At 37.4% G+C, this 17,612-nt stretch overlaps 7 protein-coding genes across 8 annotated transcripts; 4 read left to right on the top strand and 3 right to left on the bottom strand.

Moving 5' to 3' along the window:
- The first annotated feature begins 387 nt into the window (after positions 1-387).
- LOC17886832 (tRNA-splicing endonuclease subunit Sen2-2) lies at positions 388-1,693 on the top strand. Of its 2 annotated transcripts, none has more exons than XM_023782387.1 (2): positions 388-490; positions 857-1,693. In XM_023782387.1, the coding sequence occupies exon 2, from the start codon at positions 862-864 to the stop codon at positions 1,615-1,617; it is 756 nt and encodes a 251-aa protein (XP_023638155.1). In that variant the 5' UTR covers positions 388-490; positions 857-861; the 3' UTR covers positions 1,618-1,693. The 2 variants fall into 2 exon arrangements, with proteins under 2 accessions (XP_023638155.1, XP_006291734.1); XM_006291672.2 differs by having other exon boundaries at positions 852-1,693.
- Positions 1,694-1,730: 37 nt separating this feature from the next.
- Positions 1,731-3,009, bottom strand: LOC17885651 (tetraspanin-3). The gene is made up of 2 exons (XM_006291564.2): positions 2,325-3,009; positions 1,731-2,236 (listed from the first exon to the last, which is right to left on the bottom strand). The coding sequence occupies exons 1-2, from the start codon at positions 2,952-2,954 to the stop codon at positions 1,892-1,894; spliced, it is 975 nt and encodes a 324-aa protein (XP_006291626.2). The 5' UTR covers positions 2,955-3,009; the 3' UTR covers positions 1,731-1,891.
- Positions 3,010-4,002: 993 nt separating this feature from the next.
- Positions 4,003-8,691, top strand: LOC17886229 (interactor of constitutive active ROPs 3). Its single transcript, XM_006290769.2, has 5 exons — positions 4,003-4,195; positions 5,817-5,928; positions 6,226-6,400; positions 6,743-8,266; positions 8,368-8,691. Exons 2-4 carry the CDS (start codon positions 5,909-5,911, stop codon positions 8,240-8,242), a joined length of 1,695 nt encoding a protein of 564 aa, XP_006290831.1. The 5' UTR covers positions 4,003-4,195; positions 5,817-5,908; the 3' UTR covers positions 8,243-8,266; positions 8,368-8,691.
- Positions 8,692-9,057: 366 nt separating this feature from the next.
- Positions 9,058-9,467, bottom strand: LOC17886347 (outer envelope membrane protein 7). The gene has a single exon (XM_006292031.2). The coding sequence runs from the start codon at positions 9,422-9,424 to the stop codon at positions 9,218-9,220; it is 207 nt and encodes a 68-aa protein (XP_006292093.2). The 5' UTR covers positions 9,425-9,467; the 3' UTR covers positions 9,058-9,217.
- Positions 9,468-10,283: 816 nt separating this feature from the next.
- Positions 10,284-11,841, top strand: LOC17886631 (syntaxin-122). The gene is made up of 2 exons (XM_006291383.2): positions 10,284-10,968; positions 11,163-11,841. Exons 1-2 carry the CDS (start codon positions 10,410-10,412, stop codon positions 11,624-11,626), a joined length of 1,023 nt encoding a protein of 340 aa, XP_006291445.1. The 5' UTR covers positions 10,284-10,409; the 3' UTR covers positions 11,627-11,841.
- A 96-nt stretch (positions 11,842-11,937) lies between these two features.
- LOC17887067 (putative deoxyribonuclease TATDN1) lies at positions 11,938-14,227 on the top strand. The gene is made up of 12 exons (XM_023782386.1): positions 11,938-11,998; positions 12,130-12,150; positions 12,247-12,347; positions 12,434-12,491; positions 12,583-12,626; positions 12,745-12,825; positions 12,943-13,013; positions 13,113-13,223; positions 13,323-13,405; positions 13,548-13,764; positions 13,853-13,936; positions 14,042-14,227. Exons 1-12 carry the CDS (start codon positions 11,977-11,979, stop codon positions 14,109-14,111), a joined length of 963 nt encoding a protein of 320 aa, XP_023638154.1. The 5' UTR covers positions 11,938-11,976; the 3' UTR covers positions 14,112-14,227.
- LOC17885929 (RNA-binding protein CP33, chloroplastic) lies at positions 14,121-15,705 on the bottom strand. Its single transcript, XM_006292120.2, has 4 exons — positions 15,184-15,705; positions 14,987-15,088; positions 14,598-14,906; positions 14,121-14,518 (listed from the first exon to the last, which is right to left on the bottom strand). Exons 1-4 carry the CDS (start codon positions 15,631-15,633, stop codon positions 14,351-14,353), a joined length of 1,029 nt encoding a protein of 342 aa, XP_006292182.1. The 5' UTR covers positions 15,634-15,705; the 3' UTR covers positions 14,121-14,350.
- Between the last annotated feature and the right edge of the window lie 1,907 nt (positions 15,706-17,612).

Below are 17,612 nucleotides of genomic sequence, written 5' to 3'. Positions count from 1 at the left end.
TCAACATATAGCAGAAATTTCCAAAAAAAATATAAGGCCAATGAGTAATGGAGCTGTTTAGAGATTTATTTGGTACCCAAAGATTCATCATTGCACGAAATGGAGCAGATATAGATTTGAAATCATCTCTATAAATCTGATAAAAAGCTTTAATTTAACAAAAACTCGTCGGACGGGGTCTTAGTAGCGGCGGCGGCGTCGGACTCGAAGTCATCGGTTTTATTTTTACACTAAGGTTTTTAATCACATAAAAGTAGAAAAGAGAATTTTACATTTTACTTGTTTATCAGTTATCACAAAGAAAAGAAAAAAAAAAAAAAAAAAAAAAGAGAGGCCCAAAACGCATAAGGGCAAATTGGTAATACTAGAAACACAAGGAGCCGGCGGTCTGGTTTTTATTTGTAGATCGTCCCTAGGAACGGCGGAAAGGAAGTACTGGTTCAACCAGATACGAGTGTGTTTACGAATATTGTTGTATCGTATAATCTAGGTGATCTGCTCTTACTCTGTTCGTTTCGTTGCTTGACATCGATTTTGGATGTTGTCTTAGTTTTTTCTGACGATGCTCATTAGATTTGGTATAAACTTTAGATGATGATGTTGATTCTCGTTTCAATAGATCTGTTTGCTTTTGGATTATATTGAGCTGAGGTTTTGGTGGTTTGTTGATGAATATGTTGTGACTTATAGATGATTGTTGACTTGTATTTTTGGTTCTGACGTTTTCTTCTTTCTTGGTTTTGTTTTGCTCAATCCAGTTCCTAGACTAAGAGTTGTAGTTAGTAATAAAGTAAAAGCAATTACAATATCTTTATGGTCAAAAGGTTTGATTTTTAATTCTGTGTATGCAGTTCAGTTCCAATGGCGCCGAGATGGAAATGGAAAGGTGCTGAAGCAAAAGCTCTTGCAGAACCTATTTCAAAATCAGTTACAGAGCTCCAGCTTTCTCTATCCAAAACAGAGTCCTCTGGTACCCTCTCGAGTAGCAATGTGCTTCTAGCTGTTGAGCCGGAACAAGCTGAGCTTCTCGACCGTTGTTGTTTTGGCAGACTCGTTTTATCTGCTGAGAAAGCGAAGAAATGGATTCAGTTATCTTTTGAAGAAGCTTTCTTTTTGTTCTACAGTCTCAAATGCATCAAAATCTCTCTTAAAGGTCGTTACTTGGAGGATGAAGTTGACACATGGACGTATATGAAATCAAAAAGACCAAACTTCCCAATCTTTTACAAAGCTTATTCACATCTACGATCCAAGAACTGGGTTTTGAGATCAGGGCTGCAGTACGGTGTGGATTTCGTGGCATACCGTCACCATCCATCTCTTGTCCACTCTGAGTACTCGGTTTTGGTTCAGTCTGGTGACAGTGATCGATTAATAGTGTGGTCGGATATCCATTGCGCTGTTCGGTTAAGCGGAAGTGTTGCGAAAACGTTGTTGACTCTCTATGTCAATGGTTACTTCAAAGGAGAGGACTTGAATCTACCTGTGTGTTTGGAGAACTTCACAGTGGAGGAACAGACAATAAGTAGGTGGAGTCCACAACTTAGTCGTGAAGATGAAACCACAAATTCAAAACCAAATGTCACCCCTCTGTTGAGTAATTTGAAAAACCTTTGACGAACCAACCATTCCCGCGTAACTCAGTTGTACTGGCTTGAATTTTACGTATCAATTGAAATTTTATTTTCTTCTTGTTCAAGATGTATAACATATGTTGCAACACAAAAATCTACAAAAGTTATCATCATCATCATGCATATGTAATGTAACATCTCCAAGGAAAACAACACGAAAATTATAAAAAAGCAACCATTACACCAACTTAAACCATAACATAGTAATAGAGACACGACACCGAAGAAAAACTATACTAAACTTACTAAAGATGTCATCAAATGTGAAAATGACTAGGATGAGATTTGGTCATCCTTGCCTCACCGGCCGGTTCTTCATTATCAATCCTCTTAAGATTCCGGTAAGCCGCATAGGCGATGACATAGAAGATGACAAGTATGATCAAAACCACAATGTTGATCACTGATACTTTTCTCCAACTCTTTTTCAAGCTACCAAGAACACCAGCTTTACAAGAGTTACATTGGTAACAGAGTACTCTCTGGTCATTGTTCCACAACATACAGTCCGGATTCGGTCCAACCATTCCCCCTCCTGGAATCCAAACTGTCTCGTTCACGTACGTATATCCACAATCTGTTGGCGGCTTGCAACATCCCGACTACAGATTTTAAAACAGCTACATGTCATATTAAGGTTCAAACTATACTAGGCTACTAAATTCGAAATATCGAAATAAATGTAAATACCTCAACCGGAGTGAGCTTTCTGAAGTAAAACATCTGAGGAGTTTCTGGAACACCATTTAAGTCTCTTGCAATCTTCTTACAAACACCAGAGTCTCTAACACAGGATCTGATACCAGTCCAGTATCCATTATCAGTGACACGATCCTTCAACCAACCGGAGTAATCAGGGAGATAATAATCAAGATAGCGACGGTTCATGACGAAACGGCCAGAGCCTTTATCAGTGACAGCGTAAGCGAAGATGATGAAAGCGATGAGAGCAGCGATGACGAAGAACATGGCGAAAAGGTAAAGCCACATGAGGAACTTGTTCTGGTAACAAGCTCCGGCCATTCCGGCTAAAGAGACGACCATGATAGAGATGCCGATGACGATGAGTGGCCACTGGAGGAACCTGAGGCAGTCGGTTGAGTTAGCTCGGTTGCTCAGCCATATTCCACCGCCGAGGATCGGAATCGAGAGGAGGAAAGTGAAGAAGTTCACCAGACCTATAAGGTTATTACTCGATCTCATGTCTCCTCCTTGTGTTGCTCTGTTTCTTTCTTGTGTGATTCTGTTTATTGTTTTGTTTTGGTGGTGTTGATGAAATAATAGCGGTGATGATGAAATGTGAATTACATCAATGGACATGCTCTTGTTGTCTGATTATGACACGTGGCTGAGTGACGGTTAACTAGTTCTTTTTTTTTTTGCTACTTTGACTAGATGGTTCTGAACTGAAAGTGTGTTTATACATGTGATTTAGTCTAGAGTGTGTAGTAGTGCTACTGTCTGTCTATATCTATTAAGTTGAGGGAAATATATTGTAAAAAAGAGTCATGTTTGAACAAATGTAACCGTAAAATAACAGATAATTTTATGAATTAGATGGAATGGGACAACAAAATACAGTTAACGATAAAAAGTGAATGCCTTTAGCTGCTTTATGAAAAGTGTTACCCGACCGACCACACACTAATCACTATCATCAAGTCTTCTCAATCCTACCAACTTCTTAAAATCCGGGCATTGCACTTGCACTCTATTAGCACGCCTTTGATGAAAAATATAGAGTCTATAATCCTAGTATTAAATTTAAATTGTTAAATGGGGTGGGCTTAGTAAAGAATATGAATGAGCTATATAACTTATGGCCCTTTTAATTCAAGATGATGGCCCATTTAATAAGCCAGACTCTTGATTTATGGTGTACAAATAATAAACATGTTGAACACTTAACAGTGAACAAAAGGAATATGAAGTCAGAATATTGTACCAATTGACCAAAAGAAACTAAAAATAATAATACTAGAAGTCTGAATGTGTTACGAATTAGGATTATTGTATATGTTTTTTTTTTGCTTGTTTGATTTTATTGATTGATACTTTATAATTTTATACAGAGGAAACAATGGAGTCATACATTTTGGCAAATAAAAAGGATAATCAAATACTCAGATTGTTGAGAAATAATTGAATGATAAATCAGAATAGCTGAACTCAAAGTGGTGTAGAAAAGATTCCCGGGTTTGTTTTTTTGGACATTGGAAATTGTCTAAAACCGGAAATCAAAATTCAAAAATCAAAAACACAATCATCAAAACGACAAAGGAGTACGTTTGTCGTGCTGCGTTTTGGAATAACCTTTTGTTCCCTTCTCTCTCTCTCTCTCTTTCTCTTTTCTATCTTGCGCTCAGACTCACTGCCCAAAGCCACAACACACCATTACCCACTCTCCTTTCTCTCTCTCTTTCTCACACACACTGTTTCCCTTGGAATCTGCAACTTTGGTTTTGCTTCTCAAAATCTCTCTTCCCATTTTCTTCTTCTCTACCCAAAACATAAAAAAGGAAACCTTTCTTCAAGCACGAACGAACCCTCCTCGCAGCAGCGTAAGGAGCTCTACTTTGAATTTGGTTCTCTTGATTAATTTTTTTCATGAAAACACTTTTATCAGCTACTTACTACACTGTTCCCTGGAAAAATGTTGTGTCTTTTGTTTTTCTGAGAGAAAAAAGTTATGATTTTTCGACCCTTTTTGTCACCTCTTTTGCATATTCCGCTTCGCATTTTGCCTTTCAAAAAGCTCAAGTCTTTTTGGTTACCTCCTCATTAATCTTTAGTAATCACAAGTAAAAATACTTCTAGTTTTTGTTAACTTGAAGAAATTTAATATTGGGCATCAAAATGTCTCTTTTCTTTTTTCTTTCTTCTTCTCTAATTTATTGTGTGTGTTTTTATTATTTTAGCTTTTAATTTACTTTTGAAGCAAGATGTTGGGATAGTTTAATCTTGCATTACATCACTTCATATCTGGTCTGATTAAATAAATAAAAGAAGTCTTTTTTCCTTTGTTTTTAGTAGCTTTTAAGGTTAGATGTTGAAGTTTTTTCCTTTTTTCCTCTGCTTCACTGTGATTGTTTGCTCATGCTTACCTTTATTAACATGATCACTGCACTCAAGTGGTTTTACTAATTGGATTCTCCTTTTTTCTGGAAAAGTTTATCTATGAAACCTTATAGATTTCTGATTCTCTCGTCTCTTAGTGGGTATTTATCTGTTTAAAGCCATTATGATTCATGATAGTAGTAGTTCTTTAACGTCTAAGTCCCCTCCTTGCACGGCAATAATGAAGGAGAAGATGGAACATGGTCTAGAAAAATGACAGTATAACCCTCGTGTGTCCCATTTAGGAGGGTGAATCTGGTGGGGACATTAGAGTAAATCTAACCACATTATGCTGCTTGTGTAGTTTGTGTAGGGACCTTTGTTACCAGCCTTCATGATGATAGGTTGTGAACCATTACATAGTCAAGAGGCAACAATTAAAGATTCGTTTTTTATGTTACTTTATAGTCAAACACCTTGTGTAGTTTAGCATCTATAGTTGCAATTTGAAGGTATAAGTTGGTTCTTTCTTTCTCTTTTTTGGGTTTATTGGATACATTCAGAACAAAAAACCTCAGCTAATACTGTCTTCGAAATCATCTTTTTGGCAATATGCTTCCGATATACCTGTGATGTGACTTTGATTGTGTCTGTCCCATTTTAAAAATATTGTATTCTCTAATGAGTGAAATATTAAAGAACCAAGTTTTTGTGTGGTGTTCCAGAGCTTAGAGTGAGCAGATATGGTTGAGTAGAACGGTCTTACACGAAAAAGAACCATACTTTTTTAAATGAAATCAGATGTTTGATCAATAATCATAAACATGAGGGCATGCCCTTAATTTAATGTGGTTTTGCAGCAGGTAATGCACAATCCAACGAATCTCTATGTCTGACATAAGACACTAGTAAGAGATGAACTAAAAGATTTTGTTTCTTCTTTAGGATGTTTATTTTTCTGGTAGTAGATTTGGTTATAGACGTAAAGAAATGATTTTTTTTTAACGCTTATCTTTCTCTGTAATAACTCCTATCATGTTTTCTCTCTGCCATTGGATTTTTAAATATGTCTCCATCCTTGTGCATTAAATATTCCTGAGCTCTATACAATTCTTGGTGGGTCAGGTTACATTGAAGAAGCAAAGAGGAGGCTGAAAATATCAGTTCTGTAAACAAGGTTTTCTTCATCCTGTCCATTGGATTAATAAGATTACATTATGCAGTCCCAAAAGGCAAGGTAAATATTGGTTTTTTGTCTTTGTATGGTTCTTTGCATTTATAGCTGATTCTTCTCCTTTTTTTGTGATCGTCTTGTTGCACTTTTTCAACGCTGAATCTTGAAGGTTACATTCTTGTGGTCCTCAAAAACATTTTTCTTTCTATTTTATCAAATCATATCATGAAATTTTCTGTAATCTTCAATGATTTGTTTCTATAAGTTGAAGTTTTTTCCGTTCTCTGGCTCATTTTGTAACTTTGGAGTGTGGTATCATCTTGGTTTACAATTTAATATATCTTTTGGGTTTTGGGGCAGAAATGGATCTCCAGATGTTCCTAAGAAGGTGTCTCCTCGAGCTGCTCGGCCACTGAAGATAGCAGCGCTAGAGTCTGAATCCTCTTCACCTCCTGTCTCAACTAATAACAGAACACCAAAGGCTAAAAGTCCAAAAGTTCTGGATCGTAGGTCTCCACGAAGCCCTGTCTCTGAGGTATGAGCCTCAAGTACTAAGCTGAATCAGAAGCATCTTGAAAGATTCCTTTCTATTGTTTTATTCATTGTTGGGGTCAGTTGAACGTTCCATTTCATAAATCCCTTTTATATGCATGATCCAAAATAAGCCTTTCCTACATTACATGTTTCTGTATTGAATTTGATGAGGAAAAATTTAGGATACATTTAATTTGGGGCCTATAAGATATATAGAATTAGGTGGAACATTTAATTTGGGTAGTTGAGAGATGATAGTGTAACTAATTTTAACTCAATTGTCTGCTTCTTCTTCTTCTTGAGATTATTGTAACACTGTTATATGATGTTTCATGGCTAACAGAAGAAGAGGCCGAGTAGAATAACGGAGCTAGAGTCGCTAGTATCACATCTTCAGGAGGAGTTAAAGAAGGCGAAAGATCAAGTCACAGTGTCTGAAACATCAAAGAAGCAAGCAGAGCAAGAAGCAGAGAAGTCCAGGAAACAGCTGCAAGAAGTTTCCTCTAAGCTTGAGGAGAACCAGGATCAGTTTTTGGAAGTTTCAGCCTTGGAAGAAGAAACCGATAAATCATGTTCTCTTGTTCATCAAGGTATATCTCAGGAGTGTGATTTGCAGTTTACTGCTACTACTGGTGAAAGAGCAGGATTGGCTGCTGTTGCTCATGAGATCCGACAACTAAAGCTTCAGATTGAGATGTTGTCTACTTCTGAAGCTGGTCATGTGAAACAAGCTGAGTTGCATAACTCGGAGGTACAACTTTTGAGAGGAGACTTAATGGACACGTTTTTCCTTGTCGAGAATTTCAGGAACCAACTGAAGGACTGTGAGGTATCAGAAGCTGAGACCGAGGCTTTAGCCACTGAAACTCTTAGGCAATTGGAGAATGCGAAAAAGGCAGTCGAAGAACTGAAGTCAGATGGCACGAAGGCAGTTGAAAGTTACAAGAAGATGGCGGTGGAGCTTGAACAGTCGAAATCAAGGATGGCATGGCTTGAAGCTCTTGTGAATAAACTTCAGACCAATCCAGAGGATTTGGAAAACCACGAAACCCTGCTCAAAGACTATGAAAGTTTAAAACGTGGGGAATCAAATGAGATGGAACAAGAAGTATCTTCCTTAAGATGTGAGGTAGAGCGACTGAGAGCGGCTCTAGAAGCTTCTGATCGAAAAGACAAAGAGGGGAATGTAGAGGCTTCTTCTCGGTTACGGATACAAGCTGAACTCCAATCTGAGCTAAAGATAGCTAAATCTGAGATAGACGAGCTAAAGGCGAGGTTGATGGACAAGGAAACAGAATTACAGTTTGTAACAGAGGAGAGAGATAACCTATGCTTAAAACTGATGAAGAACGAGAAGGAAATAGATGTTGAAACTGAGCTGAAGAAACTAAGGGAAGTGATTGAGAATTCAAAGGCGGATTTGATGGATAAAGAGACAGAACTCCAGATCGTTTCAGATGAGAATGAGACATTGAAGTCAGATATCGAGAAGAGAGAGACAGATGTTCAAGACGCGTTCATGAAGCTAGGGATTGCAATGGAAGAGGCTGACAAGAGTAGCAAGAGAGCAGTTAGAGTCACCGAGCAACTAGAGGCTACTCAAGCTTCAAACTCAGAAATGGAAACGGAACTCAGGAAGCTTAAAGTTCAATCAAACCAATGGAGAAAAGCTGCTGAAGCAGCTACTGCCATGCTCTCTGCTGGAAACAACGGGAAATTCGCGGAGAACTATAACCAAACGAACTCCCCTTACTCTGAGGATATTGACGATGAATTGATAAAGAAGAAAAATGGGAATGTGCTCAAGAAGATTGGTGTTTTGTGGAAGAAGCCTCAGAAATAGATGGAGAATGACTAATATAATTAGGTATTCACTTCCAAAGTTAATATCTTTCTTTTGTCTCTGTGTTTCTGAATTTTCTGAAGAAACTGACTCTCCCTTTGCCCCTCTTGGTTTCTGCTTCTCAGGTACCGTCGATTTGGAGTTTGATAATAAGAGCAACTCCTGTGACTCCGGTATTGATGTGAAATAGTAGTTTAAGAATTATGGTCTGGAAAAAATACTTGTTCGAAAGATTTGAGTTGCAGTAATTTTACTTTTATGTTGAGTACTCTAAGGAGAGAGATTACTAAAAGTATGTTATCGTGAAACCAACCATTCAGAAATAGATGGAGACTGACTAATTTAATTAGGTGGTAGGACAAACATAGTTTTTGTTTTGTTTTGTATTGTCTGAGCTCAGGTGTAGATCAGATACATTACAAAATGCAAATCACAGCTTTTCACGTGAACATGTACATCTCTGTTAGATTACAATGGTGTTAGGACAAACATTAGTATTTTCTTTGTTTCGTACCAACTGATGTTTGATCAATCAATATGACACATCATACATCTATATTTCTTACAAAAGTTAAAATCTTCACGACTCTTTGAAATTGTTATAGTCGTCTGGTCTCCCTCTAACTATAGCATCTATATAGGTATGATTCAACATATAAAACCAAACTACCAATTGTTCACGTTTAACATTCTTGAAGTCAGTTCATGGTTAGTGGATTCCTAGTGTCTTCTTCTACCTTGGAACTAGATACAACAGTTTTTAAAATGTGTAACAGACCATGTATGAAGTATTGGTTAGATATTAAGGCTTCTCGTTATGCAAATTGAACAATCATAGATCCAAGGTAATTGCAGAAGTTTCCAAAAATAACAAACTTTGGTACAGATTAAAACCCAAAGATTCATCAATACAGGAAATGGAGCAGCTATAGATTGAAATCGGCAAACTATATTTGATCTGATAAAACCCTAATTTTACAAACTCTGGTCGGACGGGGTCTTAGTAGTAGCGGCGTCGGCGTCGGATTCGAAGTCATCAGGGTCTTTGGACGGGTCAGATTGGTCAATGGAGGAGCGGAATTTGTCGAGGAAAGGCTTGAAAGCGATCTCTATGGCTAACCACCCGAACGCTAACGCTGCTACCACCACAGTCGCCTGTTTCGCTCCCGAAGCTTTCCCCATCGCTGCGTCGTCGTCTTCCTTTCTCGCGTCGGTGGAATCGAATCGTTCGGCGGTATAATATTGTATGATGGGCTTTACGGAGATTATAGTGGGCCAGTTTGGGCTTCTTATTGGATAAATACGCCATACATATTATACTTTTTTGTTACTTTTATGGCCACATTGCGTTTATACTTGTAGTTTCTATGTTATTTGCAAATATAGGTGGTTGATACAAAATAAAGAAGATTAATTCAATTTGACTTAACAGGTTTGTTTTGGGTTGAGTTTTACCTGTAACTTAAAAACTATTATTTCGTAGAAATAATGAAGAAAAAGATAAAGAAACTACCAAATGGATGGACAAAAAGATTATAATATAAAACCCAACATCACAAGAAACATGTCATTAACTATATATTAGCATTATAAGATAAGAAAATGGACATCGACGAATTCAAACATCCGCCATAATTGTCATCGGCGACTAATATTAATCTGAATTTCTAAAATCTTCGACTTTGCCTTAATTTTTCAATACATCACATTCATAGCCTTATCCTGGTTAAGTTAACCAAACCGTCCGGTTCAAATAATCCCAAACCCCTACCGAGAAATTGCAACAGCAAAAATTGTAGTTTATTCCGTGATTAGGTCATGAAATTTGACCGAGTCAGCAGCACACATAATAAAGTCTCGTACTCAACGTGGTTTAGCTAAACCAACCAAATATTCCGGTTAAATGGAGTTGTTAAAGAGAAAAACGTGTTTCGGTTCACTCAAAAGAAAGCCCGGTTAGGTGAACCTTATTGACAAAAGCAGCAACCTTTAAATTCAAAACCGCGTTATAATCGGACTTTTCTTAACATGTTCGGTAACTCTATATAAAAGAGACACATGTAACCAACAATATTTTGATCAAAGATCTTTTTTTTTTCTTCTTAACTCCTTTTGAAATTTTTCGTTAATTCGAAGATCTCTAGTAGTATCTTTACTTTCTTCAGCCATGAACGATCTTCTCTCCCGCTCGTTCAACCGTTCCGTCGCAGACGATTCATCGCCGCCGCACTCACACGGCATCGAGATGCCAAAGGCGAAACACTCCGGCGGAAGCAAAAATCTCGACAAGTTCTACCACGACGTGGAGGAAGTGAACGATGACCTTAAAGAGCTGGATCGTCTCTGTCGCAACCTCCGATCGAGCCACGAGCAGAGCAAGACGCTTCACAACGCTAAGGCGGTGAAGGAGTTAAAGGAGAAGATGGACGCTGACGTGTCTTCTTCGCTCAAGACTGCGAAGCGCGTGAAAGGGAACCTCGAGGCGTTGGATCGGGCTAACGAAGTGAACCGGGGTTTACCGGATAGTGGACCGGGTTCGTCGTCGGACCGGCAAAGGACTTCGGTTGTGAACGGGTTGAGGAAGAAGCTGAAAGATGCTATGGATAATTTTAACCGAGTGAGAGAGACGATCTCGATTGAGTACAGAGAGACGATTCAGAGAAGGTACTTCACCGTCACCGGAGAAAATCCCGACGAAGATACCGTCGATCGTCTCATCTCCACAGGTGATCATTTTCTCCTATTTTTATTTTTTGTTTTATTTCAAAATTTATATCTAAACGTTAAAGAGCACAAAAATAGCCAAAGTTGTTAATTATCGATAAATTGTTAACTTTTTTTTTTATGTTAGTAGTTTATAATTGTGATACTTAATTTTGGTTTAAATCATGGTTTTGATGAGATAAATTAAAAATTGTAGGAGAGAGTGAAACATTTTTACAGAAAGCGATACAAGAGCAAGGACGTGGCAGGGTTTTGGACACTATCAACGAGATACAAGAGAGGCACGACGCAGTGAAAGACATTGAGAAGAGCTTGAACGAGTTGCACCAAGTGTTTCTCGACATGGCTGTGTTGGTTGTTCACCAGGGTGAACAGCTCGATGATATTGAAGGCAATGTCAAACGGGCTAACTCCCTTGTTCGGTCCGGTGCTGACCGGCTTGTCAAGGCGCGGTTTTATCAGAAGAACACGCGCAAGTGGACTTGCTTTGCCATTTTGCTTTTGATTATTATTGTGGTGTTGGTTGTTGTGTTTACTGTTAAGCCTTGGGAGAGTAACGGTAATGGTGGTGGAGGAGGTGGAAGTTCTCCCCGTCAAGCTACTCCGGTTCAAGCTCAGCCTCCACCGCCTCCGTCTGTGAACCGGCGGCTACTTCGCTAATTCTTTTTTATTATGAGGTTTTTCTCGGTCTATGCATGGACTTATCTATGTTTTGAGATTGTCTTTTTTTTTTTATATATATTATTATTATCTTTTGTAATGTTTTTTTGTTGGTTTTGTATATATAATGCGACCAGGACATATAGTATTTGTTTTTGTTTGATTATGAAATTTTCCATGAATTACATTTTGGTAATTCACACATTTCACAATCAGCTAAAGTTTAGTTTGACCGTCAAATATCAACCAAAATTGACTTAGATAAATGGGCCGTTGGACAAGCCCATTAGTAATACAAGAATAAAAAAAAAGGCTGTGCTGTGTTGCGTTGTGCCATTGTCTCCTCCGCAATGGCGTCGTTGAAGATGATAGGCAAGTCAAAATTTGGAAAAAACTTCTTCCATTGATTCTCTTCATTCTAATGTATGAGGATTTATGTCTCACTTATCTGTTGTTTCTTCTGCGTTTTTTTTTCCCCTGGTGATGTGTTTGTGTAAGATCAGACATTGCCGTTAACTTCACAGGTTAGTCGAGGCATTTCTACAAACACTTTGTGATCATATCCTTCTCTAATGAAATTATTGTTCTGACCATACGGTTTTACTGTCTAATTGAAACAGATGGGATGTTTAAGGGACTATACCACGGCAAAAACTGTCATGTTCCCGATATTGCCACCGTCTTGAACCGGGCTTGGTCTGCTGGAGTCGATAGAATCATAGTTGAGTCATTCTTATCAATTGTTTTTGGTTGAATGATTGGAAATGGTAGAACTTGGGTGATTCGAACTCCAGTTTTCTTGAACAGGTGACTGGTGGGTCACTTGAAGAATCAAGAGAAGCTCTTGCCATTGCAGAAACTGATGGTTTGATTTTTATTTCCTTTTTAGAGATGTTTAATCCTCAGAAAATTTTGGTCTTTTTAAAAGTTTTTTATTTTCGATTTACATTTTGCAGGTAGGCTGTTTTGCACTGTTGGTGTTCATCCAACTAGATGCAATGTCAGTTTTTTTTTTTATACCTTAATGTCTCTTTCCTTTGTACTTAGTGTTCTTGTAATAAAAAATGCTAATCTCGTGCTTGGTTGTTCGTTAATGTCATGTTTTAATGTTACATCAGGAGTTTGAAGAGAGCGGCGATCCAGAGAAGCATTATCAGGCTCTTTTTTCATTAGCCAAAGAAGGAATCCAGAAAGGGAAGGTGCTCATTCTTTTAATCTAGTAGATACTCCGAATTGATTTTGGTTTCATTTCGTTTTAGCGTTGATAGCAATCGAAACCATTTACGGAACACACTTGTCCTGTATGATTGATTAAGGTGGTAGCAATTGGTGAATGTGGATTGGATTATGATAGGCTTCAATTCTGCCCGGTTGATATCCAGAAGAAGTAAGTTTGATCCTAAATATTGTATTTTCCGCATGTTCAAATTGTTTTCTGTTCTTTCTCTATTCACAATATCTTCCACGTTTTTTCCGCTTGAGAAAGGTATTTTGAGAAGCAATTTGAACTTGCATATGCTACAAAGTTACCGATGTTCCTACACATGCGAGCAGCTGCTGAAGATTTCTGTGAAATTGTTGAGAGAAACAAGAACAGGTGAACATGTGGGCTAATGTTTTCTCAAGTTAGGCTGAGACAAACTCCCTGGATTGCATGTTTATTCACCATAGTATATACACCATGATTCACTATCAGGTTCACTGGAGGAGTTGCTCATTCATTTACTGGTAGTGCTATGGACCGCGATAAGCTTCTCGCTTTCGATCAAATGTACCTTGGTAAAGACTTCCACAATTTTTCATTTAAAACTATGCCATAGTAGGCTTTAGCTCTCCTCGACTTTTATAGGATCACATATGTTCAGAGTATCTTGAATTACCGTTCTGGTCCTTTGTTTTGCTGATGTGATTCTATTGGTAGGTGTGAACGGGTGCTCGTTAAAAACAGCTGAGAACCTTGATGTAATGAAAGGAATACCAGTAGAGAGGATGATGATCGAAACAGACTCTCCTTATTGTGAGATCAAAAACACACACGCCGGAATGAAGTTTGTAAAATCGACTTGGCCTTCCAAGAAGAAAGAGAAGTATGATCAAGAATCCCTTGTCAAAGGCCGTAACGAGCCTTGTTTAGTTCGGTGAGTGATGCGTTTAAAAACCCTTGCCAAATCCATAAATATTATACAGTCTCTGCCACACTTCTTAGGCACTCATTTTCATCTCCAGGCAAGTTCTTGAGGTAGTGGCTGGCTATAAAGGACTTGGTGATATAAATCAAGTTAGCTCAACCTTGTACCACAACACTTGCAGGCATGTTCTCTCTATTTAGATTTCACATTATTTCGTCACAGAGAATGAAGCAGAACTGTTCTTACATAAAGATCTTGTCCTGATGGCTTGTCGATATTTATGCAGGGTCTTCTTCCCTCAGGACTTGGATTCTGCTGCAGATGCTATGCTTTCCGGTCACCACGAGACTGAGTAGCGATAATTATGACTAAAATTTGCAGTTTATTGGAATCAAGATATGTTGTTACATTACACTATTATGGATTAAACGCATTCTCAACAACAAAATTAAATCTCTTGTTTTCTATCTTATATATTGCCTTCTTCTTAGTAGAATACAACAACACATTTATAAAGGACAGCAAAAAATTCGATTTTGGGCCTCGAGCTGATCAAGTCTGAAACTTATCCGGAATCTATTGTGCAATTGCTTCTTCATGTACTGACGTTTGTAAGCACCTCACTACTCTCTACACTGACCTCTTCAGTTGCTCCTTCTTCTACAGCCTCTTCAGTTAGTCCTTCTTCTACAGCCGGAGGAGACACAGTGGGCTTCTCTCTCTCTGAAGCCAAATTTAGCCTCAGCGCTCGACCTTCGACTTCCTAAGAGACAAACCAAAACCAAAACTAATAAGTGTCAAACCCAAATCACCAAACCAAACAAGAATGGAGAAAGCCTTACCACTCCATTCATGGTACTCAGAGCAGACTGAACATCATCTGCTGATTCAAAAGAGATGAAACCAAACCCCCGAGACCTGCCAGTGTTTCTTTCATAGATAACTTTAGCACCAAGCACACCAGATTGATCAGCAAATGCATCCTTCAGACCTTGTGAAGTCAGATTCCAACCAAGGTTTCCTGCATAGATCTTGTGAGGACTGTCTACATAACTCCGGTTATTGTCACGGATTTTGGTTCTCATTACTTCTCTCTCTCCACCTCTTGGCACCTCCGGGAAGTTCACTTTCACTGTTCTACCACCAATTTGCTACATACACACACAAGAGATGAGAAACATTCTTGTAAAGCTTAAAATCAGCTTTTGATCAAAATGATGAGAGAACTTACAGAGCTGTTAAACATCTGAATAGCTTCCTTAGCTTCTTCAATGCTTCCCATGGTTACAAATCCAAATCCTCTGCTTCTATCCGTGACTTTATCATAAACAATCTGCAACAGAGAACAATGCCAACAAGTTAGACAATCTTCAGCGGCTTAACTCTCTCCAAATCAATCGATAACAGTTTGATAGAAATCTCATAAACCTGAACATCGACGATTTTGCCAGCTTCTCCAAAAATCTGAGAGAGCTCAGAAGAGGTGATTGTGTAAGGTAAGTTCCCAACGTAAAGCCTTCCTTCTTCAACATTCGCCTGCGTAGTCTGTTTTTCATCTGCGTCTTCTCCGTCCTCTACTTCTTCTTCTTCTTCTTCTTCTACTTCTACGTCGTCTTCTTCTTCTAGTGAAGCCTCGATTACATCCTCGGCCGAGCTAGCTTCGTTATCGGCGGCGCAGAAGAACCGGTGGCGACGGGTATTCGAATGGAGGATTAGTGAAGTAGGGGAATTGGCAACGAGTTTGAAGGTTTTGGGTGTAAAGCGATAGAAGAGTCGGAAACTGGAATGGGAGGTGAATAACGGATTAAAGGCAGAGGCGGAGGAAGCGGTGGCGCCGGCAGATACAGCCACGGCGGAGGAACAATAAGCTGATGACATTTTGTTCAAAAGGGGTTTGTGGGACTTTTGGAGGAGAACAGAGAGAGAGAGAGTGGATAAGATATATTTTCTTCTCCCCGATTTTTGTACAAAGTTTTCTTTGCTAAAATTTTTATTAAAGTATTTTGAAAGGCATTTAACAAAATAATGATATATTATTATGGGGGTTTTGATTTTAAAGGATGTTTTTTAAAAAATTTGTCCTTTTATGCTTTCTGCGGTAAATTGTCAGTTATACCTAAATTACCCTTTTAAATAAATAAAATTAATTTTTAATTAATTTTTAAATTAAAACATATCAACAATTAAAGATTAATAAGATTTAATGTTAAACAAAAGAGTTTTGGATGAAAGTATGTTGATTTTGATATTGAAAAAATCATTCTGCAATATTTAGAATACATCTTCTGTATTCTAAATATTTTAGATTATGAATTCTGCACACTCTACATGTTCTAAAAATTGTAGATTACAAATTCTTCACATTGCACTTGTTCTGAAAATTTTAGAATATATATATCTTCTAAAAAAATTAGAACTCAGGTTTGGTTGGTGTTCTACAAAATTTGGAATATGTATTCTACATGTTACTCTATATTCTACAAATTTTAGAATTTATTTTCTACACTTTACCCTATATTCTGCAAAAGTTAGATCATCAATTCTACACTTTACTCTTCGTTCTTCATATTTTAGAAAATGTATTCTACGAATTTTTAGAACTATCTTATACAAGGAAATTGAATCCTAAATTAAAGGAAACAAAATATTTTGTATTCCCTAATATCTAGAAATCATATATTTTTATTTTGAGTGAACGTTAGGTGTATATACAGTCCTTGAGTTTGACCAAAAATTAAAAACTAACAATATCAAAGAGCTAGTCTCAAACAATCTTCCTAGTTTAGGTTTGATAATCACGAACAAATGAAGTTTTTATTTTTCAGAAAATTTTGACATCGTCGAGTCTATCTTTGGTTTTTTTTACCTTTTTACAATATTAAATGAGAAGAGTTTTTTTTTTTAAAGGAAAAATAATATATGTTTTTGATTTTTTTAGATTTAAGAATATCTTTTTTTTCTTACAGAAAATTTCCTAATTTGATGTTTTTTTTTTTCAAAAAGTTTGATGTTTTTTTCCATATAATTTAAGTAAGGATATAATTGAGCATTTTCCTATTCTAAAACCTAATATACCAAACTTAAAAAAAGAAGACATAAATGGACAAATTTTAAAAAAAACATCCTTTAAAATCAATTTTCCCTATTATTATCTTACAAAAAAAAAAAACAATTTGTGTTATCAAATATTTGGGACGTTACACCTTTTTTCTTGTTCCTTCTTCTCTTCAGTTTTCACCCTCCCATGTAATGGATCTGACATCTGAGCAGCATAAAAACCAGAGAAACAAGCAAAAGGAGAGTGATTGTAACATAACCAAAGCTTTCGGCTATCAAAGCCAAAGAAGCATAAATTTTTCTTGATTATATAAAACTGCCACCAAGCATATTTATACTGTTGTTTTGCCACTTCCAAAAAGGCTCCATGAGAGCTAGACGCTCCCCTCATGGATATGCTGAATCACTAATCCCTTTTAAGATGCCCTTTTCTGATGGAGATGCCATTCCTTTAGTTGTTACCTTGTATGTGATATCCATGATAAGAATTGGTTTGCTTACTAGATTTTGCGGCAAAAGCTCCCAAATTTGAAATGCCTGAATTTTCAAAAAAACTTTTCTTTTTTTCACAGACATATATGACTTAAAACCACAACCTTTTGGCCAGCCTGACCAAGTAAACAGTACTTGAGCCACTCTTGGGCACCAAACTAAGACCAAAAACAAAGGCAAATAGAGATCTCTAATGACTCAATGCAGTGATGAAGATTATTCTACTTGCATGAGTAAACCATATAAGGTCGGAATTACAACTTTTTGTTTGAGATATCACTTGGTCGAGCGGGAAGAGGTACTTTATT

Source organism: Capsella rubella, unplaced genomic scaffold, assembly GCF_000375325.1.
Source record: "Capsella rubella cultivar Monte Gargano unplaced genomic scaffold, Caprub1_0 scaffold_5, whole genome shotgun sequence".
NCBI classification, from domain to species: Eukaryota; Viridiplantae; Streptophyta; class Magnoliopsida; order Brassicales; family Brassicaceae; genus Capsella; species Capsella rubella.
The sequence above is the reverse complement of the archived record's forward strand: the minus strand, read 5'-3'. Positions and strand labels throughout refer to the sequence as shown.